The sequence below is a fragment of the Mus caroli genome, chromosome 1 (genome assembly GCF_900094665.2).
Source record: "Mus caroli chromosome 1, CAROLI_EIJ_v1.1, whole genome shotgun sequence".
Classification (NCBI taxonomy): Eukaryota; Metazoa; Chordata; class Mammalia; order Rodentia; family Muridae; genus Mus; species Mus caroli.
Genome location: NC_034570.1, coordinates 115,319,918 through 115,335,129, shown reverse-complemented (window position 1 = coordinate 115,335,129; position 15,212 = coordinate 115,319,918). Strand labels below are relative to the sequence as shown.

Sequence of the window (15,212 nt, the reverse complement as noted above, 5' to 3'; positions counted from 1 at the left end):
CCTCATAAATATTTTTACATATGTTTAGTCCTGATAAGGCTTCCCTTAATTTCTCTGACTCTAAATTTTAAGTTTTATGCTTCTCATATGTCTGATCAAGTAGACATTTCTTAGTTACTATCTACAGGTCAAAGCTTGTTCCTGAAACATGGAAATATTTTGTTTAAATTTCTTTCATGTTGTAGGATCTGTTCAATATTAAATTTCAGTGACTTTTCTGAGTCCGAATATAGTATAGCACTAATCTAGTTCCAGCTTACTCATGTGTACCATGCACAGGGACTTGCTTACAATTTTAACCTGTATCTATTCCTAATCTATGTTTGGAAACAACTTGGACCACAGACTTGAAATGAAGTGAGACAAGTCCCCAACTGATAGTGTAGCTGATCACCTCTGCTCTTCCAGCTTAGTCCCTCACATATACAGAAATATATATTCCATTTTATTCTGTACTGTTGCTGTGTGTATTCAGTGGAATAGATAGTATTCAAGTTATGAGGGGGAAGTTTGGCTTACATTTTCATTTGATTATTCAATGTCAAGGTAATTGGTTAATATTCAAAGATTACTGGGCTTTCCTTGGATCTTGCCTCTCTTCCCAACAGCACAAGGAAAGTACTTTTCCAATGATGCCCTGGAACCCAATGCTCTGCATGTATATTCACATTCCAAGCTTCTTTGTTATTCCTATGAGATTTCTCTAGGTCTTTAGACCTAGAGACCTATGTCAACCTAGACCTATGTCAACCATGTTTTACAATCTTTATGATTACTATTATTTTTGTCACAAAAAGGTGACACAAATATTTGTTCTTCCAAAAACTTCCACTTCCATATTCATATCACTTCAGGACACCACAAATGACATGACTCACAACTACATCTCTTTCTATAGATCACCATACTTTATTTCCTTCCTGGAAAAAAAAATACAATACAACACACACACACACACACACACACACACACACACACCATACTACACTCAAAACACCACCTGTTCTCAAAAATCTAGTTCTGAATGTGTATTTTCTGAATCTCTTTTCAGGCATTAATTACAATTCCATCATCCCTAAAGGAAGGACTTGATGTATTTAGTAAAATTAGCTGAAGATTCTTCATCTATGAAGAGAGTATTTATAGTGGTAAAGACATGGGATACCTCAGAGGAATCTGCTATAATATAAACTAAAAGCAGCCACTATGAGCACAGTAATGAGCTGTTCCCAGACACAGAGTCATGTAGTATAGACAGTAGTGGTAACAGCATTTAAAGTTCACACCAAGGCTGAGATGACACTGCAGGATGATTCTGTGGGAAAAAAACTGGTTTTACTCACTTAATTCTGATTATCACTGTAACTGCTGTAATGACCTTACACTCTAGGAGCCAGAAGGCAAAGCATGGATACTTTTGATGTAGTTTCTACAAATTAAATTTCTCATGAACATAGTTGATCTTCCGTTATAAGTATTTTTTGTGTATAGACTTTTAAATATTTTTTATTAGATATTTTTTTTATTTACATTTCAAATCCTATCCCCTTTCATAATCTTCGCTCTGAAAATCCCCTATTCCTTTCCCCACCCCTGCTCCACCAATTTTTGCTTTCTGGCCCTGGCATTCCCCTATACTGGGGCATAGAACCTTCCCAGGACCAAGGGCCTCTCCTCCCATTGATGACCGACTAGGCCATCCTCTGCTACATATGCAGCTAGAGCTATAGTCCCACCATGTGTTTCTTTAGTTGGTGGTTTAGTCTCATGGAGTTCTGGATATATTGGTTAGTTCATATTGTTGTTCCTCCTATGGGGCTGCAAATCCCTTCAACTCCTCTGTTACTTTCTCTAGCTCCTTCATTGGGTACCTTGTTCTCCAACCAATGGATGGCTACGAGCATCAACTTCTGTATTTGACAGGCACTGTCAGAGACTCTCAGGAGACAGCTATATCAGGCTCCTCTCAGCAAACTCCTGTTGACATTCACATTAGTGTCTGTTTTTGGTGGTTGTTTATGGGATGGATACCCAGGTAGGGCAGTCTTTTTATGGTGGTTCCTTCAGTCTCTGCTTCACACTTTGTCTCTGTAATTCCTTCCATGGGTATTTTGTTCCCCCTTCTAAGAAGGTCTACAGTATCCACATTATGGGTTGTACCATAAGATCAAGAATTAACAAATGGGACCTCATAAAACTGCAAAGCTTCTGTAAGGCAAAGGACACCGTCAATAAGACAAAAAGGCAACCAACAGATTGGGAAAATATCTTTACCAATACTGAATCTGATAGAGGGCTAATATACAACATATACAAAGAACTCAAGAAGTTAGACTTCAGAAAACCAAATAACCATATTACTAATGGGATACAGAGCTAAGCAAAGAATCGACTGAGGAATAATGAATGGCTGAGAAGCCGCTAAAAAAAAAATTGTCAGCATCCTTAGTAATCAGGGAAATGCAAATCGAAACAATACTGAGATTCCACATCAAACAAGTCAGAATAGCTAAGATCAAAAACTCAGATGACAGCAGATACTGCAAAGATGTGGAGAAAGAGGAACACTCCTCCATTGATGGTAGGATTGCAAGCTGGTACAACCACTCTGGAAATCAGTTTGGCAGTTCCTCAGAAAATTGGACAGAGTACTACTGGATGATCCAGCAATATCACTCATGAGCATATACCCAGATGATGTTCCAACTTGTAATAAGGACACATGCTCCACTATGTTCATAGCAGCCTTATTTATAATAGCCAGAACCTGGAAAGAACCCAGATGTTCCTCAACTGAGGAATGGATACAGAAAATATGGTGTATTTATACAATGAGGTACTATGCAGCTCTTAAAAACAATGAATTTATGAAATTCTTAATCAAATGGAAGGATCTGGAAGGATATCATCCTGAGTGAGGTAACCCAATCACAAAAGAACACAAATGATATGCACTCACTGATAAGTGGATGTTAGTCCAGAAACTTGGAATACCCAAGATACAATTCACAAAACACATGAAACTTAAGTAATATATTAAAAGGTTTTTCTATGTTTTATTCTCTTTTCTTAGAGCTACAAAGAGTATAACAATTATACATAGCACCCACCTGGTCTGATAAGAGAATGCATGCAAACATTTTTGAATGGCATCATGAGTGCTCATGGTTTTAGCTGTATCTCCATCATTACTCATTGACCTATTTTTCTCTCAAATGATATTTTAATATGTTCAGTCCATGCTACCTCAACCACCCAACTTTGATGTTCCATTCTCTTCTTCCTCTCTTTCTGTTTTTCCTGGAATTAAAACAGCAATTTATAAATACAGATTTCTCAGAGAAGTGAATAAGATATAGCATGCTGTCTAGATAATATTCATGCAAAATGAGGATTTCAAGGACAGATGTTTGTGGGTCACTGAGCCCACATCTCTACAGTTGATGCCAAATAACAATCATTTATTCTAGAAGAACTTCTGCATTCTCATATCGCCCACTGGTGGTCACCCGATGGAGAGAGGCTTGCCTTCCTGATGATAAATGACTCCTTGGTGCCTAACATGATCATACCTCGGTTTACTGGAGCACTGTACCCCAAAGCAAAGCAGTACCCATACCCCAAGGTAAGCAATGCGAAAGAGCTATTTGTTCTTTCTCTCTGCATTGGTGGCTTGATGGACAACATGCTTGATTTTTTTTTAAGTGCGTCTGAAAGAGAAGTTTCCTATCTGCAAACAAAACCATCAATTCTAAGCTTGTCAGCTGAAATCAAGGGAGAGTGTCAGTAGAAAAAGGTACAAGTGGGGCTAGAGCTATTACTCAGACAATAAATCACATGCTGCTTGAAAGTAAGATGTGAATTTGATCTTCTAGAACCCATACTAAAAAGCAAGGCTTGCAGTGCTGACTTGTAACCCTGGTACTGGAAAAGTGCATATGGTTGGACCCCTGGGGATTACTGGCCAGATAGAACCAATCTCATAGTGAGCTCCAGGCTAATGAGAAACCCTATCTCAAAAAAAATTAATGTGACTAGTACCAGAAAAATTACTGTAAGGGATTGCCTCTGGTCTCCATACAAATGCATACATATGCTCATTCACTGGCTTACATCTCCACACAAGAACACACACACACACATGCAGATATGTTGTACAGATGATGACAGGCATGAGGCATATTATTACACTTCCATTCTTATGCTCATTCTTGATTTTTTTCCTTACCTATTCAGTTGAAAGGGGGATAAAAAGAGATAAAAGACAGGCTTGAGGTGAGAACAAATCCTTCTTCAAAGTACATCCTTGGAGTTATGAATAGATATTATATGATGAAGAAATGCTATAGCTAAATAAGTTAGAAGTTCTCAGTTTTTTAGTTTCTTTCAGATGACTTATTAGGACAGATAATGTACTATAAGTTACTATGTATTTTAATTCTCTCATAAAAATTGACTGAGCATAAAGAATCTCTAGTCCAGAAAAGATGAATCATAAAGGGCTCTGGTAAAGAGTAGAATAAGCATAAAGAATTTACTTGTATATGTATTAATATCAGCATTATTTTGGCAGAACATGATATGAATGTGTTTTATGAAATGCTGTTGTTGAGTCCTACCCAGAAGTACATAAGTTAGATAAAAAGATTTTATGGGCAAGAAGAGCATGGAAATCTTGCCTAGACAGCAAAATTATTTTCAAGTGTGGAATGAGACCTCCAGAACATGGACATAAGTACAGGTGAAGGATTTCTTTGCAGGCTCCCCTTAATGCTTCAAGTTTTACTTGGTAGTGGTGGTGGTGTGGTGGTGGTGGTGGGGCTTGGGGATGAGTTATGTATATTGCATGCATGAATGTGTATAAAGATTTGTATAGAGCTCAGAAGTAAGATGTCCCAAGTTTTCTTCAATTATTATGCACCTTATTTTTAAAGACAGAGTCTTTAACCTGAACAGAGTCGCTGAACCTTGACTTTACCAAATTAGCTGGACTGACTCACAATCAGACTCTAGGATTGCGGTTCCTCAGCCTTTTCAAATACTGGTAGACACCCATGGCTATGACCAAGTTTTCTTTTAATGTAGGAGTCAAACTTTGATCCCCATGCTTGCACTATAGACATTTTTCTGACTTAACTATCTGTCTTAGTCAGGGTTTCTATTCCTGTACAAAACATCATGACCAAGAAACAAGTTGGGGAGGAAAGTGTTTATTCAGCTTACACTTCCGTACTGATGTTCATCACCAAGGAAGTCAGGACTGAATCTCAAGCAGGTCAGGAAGCAGGAGCTGATGCAGAGGCCATGAAGGGATGTTACTTACTGGCTTGCTTCCCCTGGCTTGCTCATCCTGCTCTCTTATAGAACCCAAGACTACCAGCCCAGAGATGGTTCCACCAACATGGGGATCTGCCCCCTTAATCACTAATTGAGAAAATGCCTTACAGCTGGGTCTGATGGAGGCATTTCCCCAACTGAAGCTCCTTTCTCTGTGATAACTCCATGCTGTCAAGTTGACACAAAATTAGCCAGTACACCATCTTAGGCCTGTAGAAAGAATATCTTGTGTATTGTATGCATGAATCATCTGTCAATTGAAAAAAAGCCTATGACCTATGGCTTAGACATGAAAGAGAAGTAAACATCAAATTTCATTTAAATAAGTGAATTACAGTAATGTTTATCACTTAGTCTTTGAGAATGTCATAGATATGTCATACATTTTGATCATATCTACCCCTAATCACATGAGTACAAGTTCTAGAGAACCCTGTTCCAACAAATACCCTATACAACTTTGTATCCTCTTCATTAAACCCCATTGGGTTTAATTAGTGCTGCCCATATGTTCATGCGTGTGAGGCTATCCAATGGAGATTGGGAAACCTGTCATAACCATAGGACTGAAGAAATAAAGATTCTACTTTCCCAGTAGCCATATTCTGCCAATTGCTCCTCTATCAAGGGTGAGACTGGATGTCCACTGAATCCAAGCTGTAGTGTTGATTGACTTGGTCTGGTCTTCTGGAGTTAAACTCTTTTTTAGATCAACTGTTTTCCTACTCTAAGGAGGTTTTAGTGAGACCTTTTATACATTGATCATACAAAGAGATCTCCTAAATGTCTTCTTTATACAATTTAAGTCTTAATTATAGATAGCCAAAAAGCTGTTTTTACTTTTTGTTATGGAGAGTGTATACCGCAGCACACTTTTGAAGGTCAGAGGACAACTTATAAGGGATGTCTGTTATCTCTGTCCAACATGTAGGTCCTAGAGATCAAACTCAGATCATCATTAGAGGTGACAAGTCATTTTCCTTACCATAACATCCCCCTGACCTCTAAGAAGCTGATTTTGAGCCACTGGTTTGGAGAAATGTTCTTTGTTTTTATCATGTGCAAAAATCTTTGTGGGCCTTGAACATGTTCATTATACCATCCATGTGCAATACAGGAAAACACCATCACACATGCTAGCCCAGTCTACTGTGATGAGTTGGCAGCCACTTACCAGGCCCTTTTCCTAAACACCACACTCAGATATTCTAGAGAGAACATAGGTCAAGGTTTGAATGTGGAGAGCCTTGGAGATATTCTCTGGCTAGAGATTATTAGGCACTAAATCAGTGATCTTCAGAAAATAGCATCCAGTCCCTACCAAAAAGACTCCTATTCATAGAATACTTTCATCATATGCAAGAAACAAATTGTGTGACCTTCCCACAGTTATAAGTTCAGCCAGGTTTTTATGGATGAGGATTTGAGCCTGTAAACTATATACCAGCCTTTTTTTTACACATTAGATAAACTGAGCATTCTTTTCTCTTTAATTCTTTCCTTGCTTAATTTAACAATGGTGAAATCTTGTCTAGTGGTTACAGAAAAGGTGGAGAGCTAGCTAGGAGTGTAAAAGGCCTACACAGCTGTTCAGTACAAAATGGAGTTAGATCAGTCCCTAGGAAGAGACAATACAGTGATTCCTTTCTCAAGAGAGGGAATTGCGCTTGATTTTTATTTTTAAAATAATTTGCCTATCTGTGTCTTATAATTAACCCCTCAGCTATGCACAATCTTGGTTCTCACCATGTAAGAAAACTAAGATTCATAAATTGAGAAATATAAATATTTGAAAAAATTAAAATTTGTCACCTAGAACTCAGATACAAAATAATTATAGATATATAGTATCATGTGATAAATTATGGTTCCATTAGTTATTATACTGTATATAAATTAATTGACCCTCTCATAGATATTAGTTAAAAAAAGAACAACAACTTTTGTTTTGAAGGAAGCTAGCACTTTTCCTCATTTAATCTTCATTGCATTCACGTACTTTATAGGAATGGATAAGCAGCTATCCTAGAGTTTAAGCGAATTTTTAAAGGCATATCTATGAGGTAGGCAGATGGCTCAGCAGTTAAGAGCACTTGCTACTCTTACAGAGGACCTAGGTTCTATTCCTAGCATCCAGGTTGATTACCTTGCAACTGCCTGTAAATACAGCTCCAGAGAATCTGAAGTCATCTTCTGGATGCTGCAGATACCTACATGCATATGCCTGTACATATACACAAATCTATAAGCACAATCTTAAAAATACATCTTTTTGATAATTCACAGCTATTTTAGGAGAGGGAAATAGCATTCACAATGGTCCTAGAGATCAACTTTTATTTTTATAGAAACTCAGAAAGCTTAAAGATCTGTCTTTCTTTCCTAGATACTGTTATGTGTCCATTTGCACCACTTACAGATAGAGTCTCAGCTATACACAGACAACAGAGAGTATCACTATATTAGCAGAGCAGCACAGCATAATAAACTTACAGACTGGGCACTGATTGCCAATGAAAGTATTAATATTAAAACCTGGAGCTAAGGAGATAGTTCATAGTTTACCCCTAGTCATTGTATTATCCAAAAAAAGAATCCTGGTTTTCTAAAGCTTGTGATCAGCACTGGGGAGATAGAGATAGGAAGATCCCTGAGACTCACTGGGTAGACATCATAGCCTCCTTGGGAGGTCCAGACAATGACGACTTATTTACAAGGATGTGAGCTGTGTTTCTGAGGATGACACTGAGGTTGCACCTTGTTGTCTACACACATACACATATACTTTTCAGGTCATGTGCATGGCATGCCCACAAATCCCCAAACATTTTTATAAAGTAAACAGGCATTTTAGTAGTCAAAGCTAAGAGAAAAGACCCTTGTCTAGGTGTGGCTTTTATGTGAGAGAACCACCCATCAAGTCACCAGTTTCAAAAAAAAATGTTAGTGTTTGGGCCCTTGTACTACTCACATGGTAGGTCAGTATCTCTTGGAGTATGCCATTTAATTTTCAAACTTACTCTCCATCTACCCTAGTTTTAAATGATCATTAGTTTTCCCATAACAAATGCAGGTTCAATTTGCTTGCATACAATAAACTTTCAGAGAGTGTCACTTTAGAAATCGAGATAATGCTGAGTTCCTATTAAATTAAGCTAGATTTAAAAACTGGTGCAGCAAAACTCAGCATGATCAGATTTACTGATGAAACACTCACACCAAACAAATATATTTGGATTTTTATTTAATTCAGCACGATTTGGTGCTCATAAAATACCCTATCATTAGCAACTCAGCACAAAGGAGATGCAGAGTTCTCTCTCTGTAACCTCAGGTTAATCTTCTTAATTAAAACATTATCTCGTTTAATGACAATTTAGTTGCCAGTAAAACAAGGTTAATTATTATTGAGGCTTGCATTTCAGAATCATGGAGGATGGGATTCTGTGGATTTGCAGTCTTTGTGGCAAATGGGAATGTGGAAAGCAAAGAGATGAGCTGTCTCATTTGCACACTCTCTGAATGATTCAAATATTAAAAGGTGAAAATGAACTCACTAAGTTTGCTTAATTCCAAACTCCATGGAAATGTAAAATTTTAACTGAGATTATGAAGTGCTGAATAGCCAAATTTTGGAGGCAGCCTGATGCTTCACTGGGGTGCTTTTATATAAAAATGGTCTCCTCCATAAACTTTTTAATTTGCATGCGGATGGAAGCTGATTGGGATATCAGTCACTCTTCACAGATGCAAATTTACAGTTTCAGTGGCTGATTCCCTTAAAGAAATGATGTGTGTGTCTTTGGCAAAGTAAACCATAAGCTATTGGAAAGAGTTCACTAGAAAATCCAATCTATTTTAATGCTCTTATTTGTCTAGTTAGTGTATTAAATGATTAAAATATAAGAACAAATTTTTCTAACTGGGTAAGATTCTGTCATAAAAACACCAATCATTTCAATTCATTGCCATATCCTGTTTTAGATAGTTTATTCTGCCATCTCTTTGTTACTTTATGTAACAATACTACATTTAACTAAAGAAAACATTTTTCTCACAATGTCTGTGTTCTGACATATTCTCAGATAAATATCTGTCTCACTTTTGAAAAGTAGGTAAACTGTGTATTGGAATTTTAATCATGTACTTTATGGTACAGTATAGCAGAGACAAATTTAAATTAGATTCTCCTGACTCACATATTTAGGATTTAGGTGATCCAGATCTCAAAACATGTTCCAATCATGAACATTGGTCATGTCAACCTTTTGCTAAAGACGAGATACAGCCCCTCTGGATCTAGTCTCATAAAAACTAACTTCTGATGCTAGTGAGGTATGCTTAGCTAACAATAGAGTAAGTATATTTATGGATAGATAATACCCATGTGATAGATAGGTAGATAGATAGATAGATAGATAGATAGATAGATAGATAGATAATGAGAAAGTTGGATAATATAGAAAATAGTAGTTGACAAAAAATTATATATTGCATAAAAAGGATAGATGTAAGTGAGACATAGGTGTTAAAATAGACAGGTTAGAAAAATAACTGGTAGATGGCTTCATAGTAGATGATAGATGATAGAAAAATGATGACAGTGTGTTAGATAGTTTTATGTGAACTTGATATAAGTTAGAGTCATCTGAGAGAATGGAACCTCAATTAAGAAATTGCCTTCAGAAAATCAGACTGTAGGAAAGACTATAGAATATTTTCATATTTTGTGATTGATGTGGGAGGGACCATCCAGAGATGGGTAATGCCATTCCTGGGTTGATGATCCTAGATTCTACAAGAAAGCAGCCTGAGAAAGACAGTGAACAACACACTTCTCTGTGCCCTCTTCAACAGTACCTGCCTCCTGGCTCCTGCCTTGTGTGAGTCCTCATCCTCACTGCTTTTGATAATGAAATATTTTATTTTACTGTTAGCAAAATAAGCCATTTCCTCCCCAAGTTGATTTTGGTAATGGGTTTCATCAAAGCAATAGTAATGCTAAGACAGAGATTTTATGTGATGGCTAGAGAATAGATAGATAATAAATAGATGAGAAGATAATGAAATGTATGTGATAAACTGATAGATTACAAACAGATTAGATAGATAGATAGATAGATAGATAGATAGATATATGATAGGTAGACAGATCATAAAAGATGTATTGATAAGAGATGCTAGATATACATATTATATATATGTATATTATAGATATGTTATATGGTAGATAATTGGCATATAAATAGTAAATGTGTTGTAGGAATAAAAGGTTAATAGATGGGTAAAATGATGAATGGGTGGTAATAGATAAGAAATATTAGATGATAAAGTACAAATAGGTATAGATATATGATATAGATAATAGATTATTATAGATAATAGATAGGGAACAGATGTACACACATGGAACAGTGTTTGATCAAAATTGTTTCCTGATCAATTGTTTCCTGGTGTAGATCTAATTAGACCTGGGGAGTCTAATTCTAGATCTGTAAGATGGGGACCAGGGGTTTGTGTTTGCAAGGTACCAGATGATATAAATTGGTGCTGCTGGCAATGAAGAGTCTACATGGCCAAGTTACCTCATAAAACAAAGTTTAAATTTTAACTCAATTGATCTACCTAGAAAAATAACCAAACAAAAATGTACGTAAATTTTGTTCCTCATAATTGCTTTTATTAGTCAAGAAATTACTTTGTTTTTGTTGTGGATGCATGAGTGTGTGTATGTGGCAGTCCAAGGTTAATGTCAAGTATAATCCTAAATTACTCTTTTACTTTATTCATTGATATAGGGTCTCCCAATCAAACCCAGAACTAACTGATATGACTAGTCTTATTAGTCAGCTTTCTCTGAAGATCTGTTTTCCACCTTTTGTGGCTGGAATTTTGTTGCCTTAATGTGCCCAGGTTTTCTCTTTAACATTTACTGACTATTAAATGGTGACTCATATATTTAAATGACCATGGAGAGGTGTAGAAACAGCACCTCTGTTCAGCATAAACAGTCTTTGAGTCTGTGGCAGGAAAAGACAACCACCAGCTCACCTCCCACTTATTTATGTGTTGGGGAACCTAACTCCAGTTCTTCTGCTAGCATGGCAAGTGATCTAAACACTGAGCAAGTTCCCAAGCCCAGCATGAGGTCATTCTTTCATTCTACCATGCAAACTGGTTGAGAAATACTCAAAGGAGCTGACCTTAATTCCTCTCTTGCTCACAGAGTATTCTGTAACTATTTGTCATTGCCTGGGAGTTAACACAAGGGATAACTAGTCTGTGTGTTTAAGTCTCAGCTCTCATAGTACTAGTGAATTTGCTTTGTCATCTCTGTTTGTATTTAGAAAAATGATTATAATAATTTTTGTACTGAAGTAGGAATATTTAATGACAAACCTAGGCCATAATCCTTTAGAACATGTTACAAACTAGGAGTGTACGAGCCACCATACTTGGTAGTTATTGTTCCTTTAATGGAATTTTGATTAACTGAAAACAAATTAAACATGCACTTCTACTCTTCCTGCCACACACTCAGAGATGGCTGCTTCTTCACCTTAAAGGGTCATTTAAATATATGAGTCACCCATTTAGTAATCAGGAAAGCTTAAAGAGAAAAGATGGGACACATTATTGCAATGGAATCCATTATGCTCTTTTCAATTTTAAACATGTAGCATCTGACGCATGTGGTAAGATTTTTTCATAATTCTGCACTTATTTATTTATAATTATGTGTTTATTTGTGTGTTGGCACACATGTGTAGTTCAGAGGACAACATGTAACAGTCTGTTTTGGGTAGGATATCTATAATCCTTGTAGGTGGGACTTATCGCTGCCTTCTTCTTTCCTTTTCCCTATCCTTTTCTTTCTTGTTCCCTTATTTTTCTTCTCTTTCAGTTTTTTATGTCTTTTACTTCTTCCGCATCCCCATTTTCTTCCACTCACCACATTTTTTCTACTGGCTTCTTTCCTTGTTCCTTATCTTCCCTTTCCTTCCCTTTCTTTCCTGTCTATATAAAGCTTCAAACCGAAGTCTTTATTCTATGATGTGAGCACTTGCTTGGTCTACTTGCTGTTTTGCATGCTCAGACCTTCTACAGCCTTGAAAAAAGAGCTCAACAGCACCAACTCATGAGTAAAACCACCCTCATTTCCCATAACCTTTAATTGTCTCTCTTAAATGCTTCAGAAGCAGCAATCTGCAAAAACAATTAAAAGTAATCAAGTGGATGAATTTAAAAATCATTTCCATTTCAAAGAAATTAACTTTTTATTCCAAGTAAAGAGGAACACACACACACACACACACACAGAGACAGAGACAGAGACAGAGAGTCAGAGACCGAGACAGACAGAGAGACAGAGACAGAGAAACAGAGACAGAGAGAAATTAAACCAGTTGAAGTTTCTGTTTTTCTTTTCTTTATTTTAACATAGGTTAATGCTTATATATTACATATCACAGCTTTTATTTTCTCAAAGGCAGGTCAAGCGAACCCATCAGTGAAGTTATATGTTGTAAACCTGTATGGACCAACTCATACATTGGAGCTGATGCCACCCGACATTTTTAAATCAAGGTAGGCAATTTCAATTCAACTTTAAAGGAGAAATTAGATATTTCCCATCCAATTATCATTTTGTTGCCATTTAGAGAATGATGTGATCAGTACCACCTATTCTGCTTGGAAATTAAGCTGAGGTTGCCTCCATCCTTTGGGAATGAAGTCATTCTGGGTGTCTGGCTATTCCTAAGAAGTATTTAGTCTCAAGGTGATTAGAGGTACCACAAAATGACGAAAGCTATTAGTGATTGGGAGAGGACATCGTCTGGAGATTTGAAGGAGATTAAGACACAGGTTAATTTTACATAGAATTTTCTACTAGATTACAGTTACTCCATTCTATTTAAATGGTGCTATATCAAAAGGGGAATCTGTGATTGGGAATGCAGCTCAGTTGGTGGAGTGATTGCCAGGCATGAGCTAAGTCCTGCATTCTATACACCCCTAGCACTGTGTTAACTTGATATGGTGATTCACATCTTTAGTACCTTTGAAAGGAGAGTGGGGAGGATCAGAAGTTCAAGGTCATCCTCAGTTTTATAGGGAGATCTGAGCCAGCCTGGGCTATAGGAGCATTACTTTAAAATCATTCAAACAAACAAACAACAAACTCCACAAGATGAAATTCTCTACATTGTATGTAGTTTACTCTACCATTTCTTGTTCTTCTGCAAGCAGAACAATTGAATGAAATACGACTTATTTCAAGATCAGAAGCCTTTGTATTCATGACATTTGAAAAGGTCCTGGGGAGATGGCTCAGGGTATAAATCTCATAAGGACAGGTTTTTGATCCTCAAAACATACATAGAGATAGATGTTATATTGTGCATGTGTCAGTTTACCTGTGGTAAGGTGGCAGCCAGCAACAAGAGAATAACTGGAAGCTCATGGGTCAACAAATGTGGAGGCCCACAGTGTCAAACAGCAAGAGACCCTGTTTTTAAACACTGTAAAAGTAGATGAATTATATTTGGCTTTCATTTCTGTCCCCAGTTCCAACATATACACTGTAGCATGCATACATCTGAATGAACATATCAGAAAAAAATGTGTCCAAATCATAAATTTAATATAGGAAACATCTTTATCACCAACCTGACATAAATGATTATTTATACACTGAACACCTAAATGTCTCAAACTTCTAAGGAGCTTCATTCAGTGTTATAATCAAGTTATCAAGTCCCTAGAGATGAAACTTGTAGCTAATCTTGAAGATTGGCTGTTCATAAATAGCATACCTACCTCATTTCCTTTACAATCCATCAAACATTCCCATTTTGTGTGTTGTTTATAGCAAATATTACATATATATATATGTATATGTATATATATATATGTGTGTGTGTGTGTGTGTGTGTAGCATAATCCACACTACATATGTATGTGTATAGCACAACCCACAGTATTCTTGGTAAGATGGGACTAATCTTATTGTTTGTTTTGACGATATCTATAATTAACTCAAAGTGTCTTACTGGTAAAAATTTATTTGAATATTGACATATTTTGGGAAATTTAATCACAGTTGGGCACATTTATTACAATCTGATGAGTATGGAAGTTGTTAGTTTGGAAGGCAATAAAACTTATGCAATGCTTCTGATTAAGGACCCTCTTTAACTACCTAATATAAAGTTATTTTTGTAATGAATAGGAAAGACAAAACCCAGGGAGAATGAATGCTTGTGATAGAATCTTAGCATCACTTGTTAGCACAAATCCAATGAGATTAGACCATTTAATCCAATCTCAGAGTACATTATCCACACTCAAAAGGAAAAAAAAACCCTTAAAGTGGTTCAGAATTGACAAACTGTGCATAGTAGGGTTGAATGAACCAAACAGAAAGTTCTATTTGTGAGCTTGGTTTAGCAGACGTGAGTAATTAATCACAAGTCAAGCAGCATGTTCAAGACCTGCACAGGATAAAGCAACACTGATCATAGAACAGATGGGAAAAGGCCATTGTAAGTACTAAACTCTAGCTCAGGAGCAATTGGCAGGTGATGTCTGCTGAGTGAAGAGTAAACACTTTTCTTACAGGATGAGGCTTCTGAGACGTTTGCAGGCTGTAGTAGATGGTCCTAAGTCTATGCACATGAATGCAGCACTAAGCAGACTCAGTGAGGTTTTCGAGAGGCACAGGACATTGTGGGGGCACAGGTGAGCAATTGGAAGTAGAGAAGGGATAGGTTTCATCAAACTGATTATCTACATGTATGCATTTCTCAAACAATAAAGGATGAAGCAATCATAGGAACTATTTAATATTTTATTCCTTTACCCTTTTCTTTTTG

At 36.7% G+C, this 15,212-nt stretch overlaps 1 protein-coding gene across 4 annotated transcripts in view; it reads left to right on the top strand.

The window, feature by feature from the left end:
- Positions 1–15,212, top strand: part of Dpp10 (dipeptidyl peptidase like 10) — a 1,458,922-nt gene that overhangs the window by 1,358,433 nt on the left and 85,277 nt on the right. For all 4 annotated transcript variants that reach the window (XM_021165015.2, XM_021164934.2, XM_029476885.1 and 1 more), the window contains exons 9-10: positions 3,471–3,625; positions 12,827–12,924. In XM_021165015.2, coding sequence (XP_021020674.1) covers positions 3,471–3,625; positions 12,827–12,924 — 253 coding nt within the window. The remainder of the gene's footprint in view (positions 1–3,470; positions 3,626–12,826; positions 12,925–15,212) is intronic.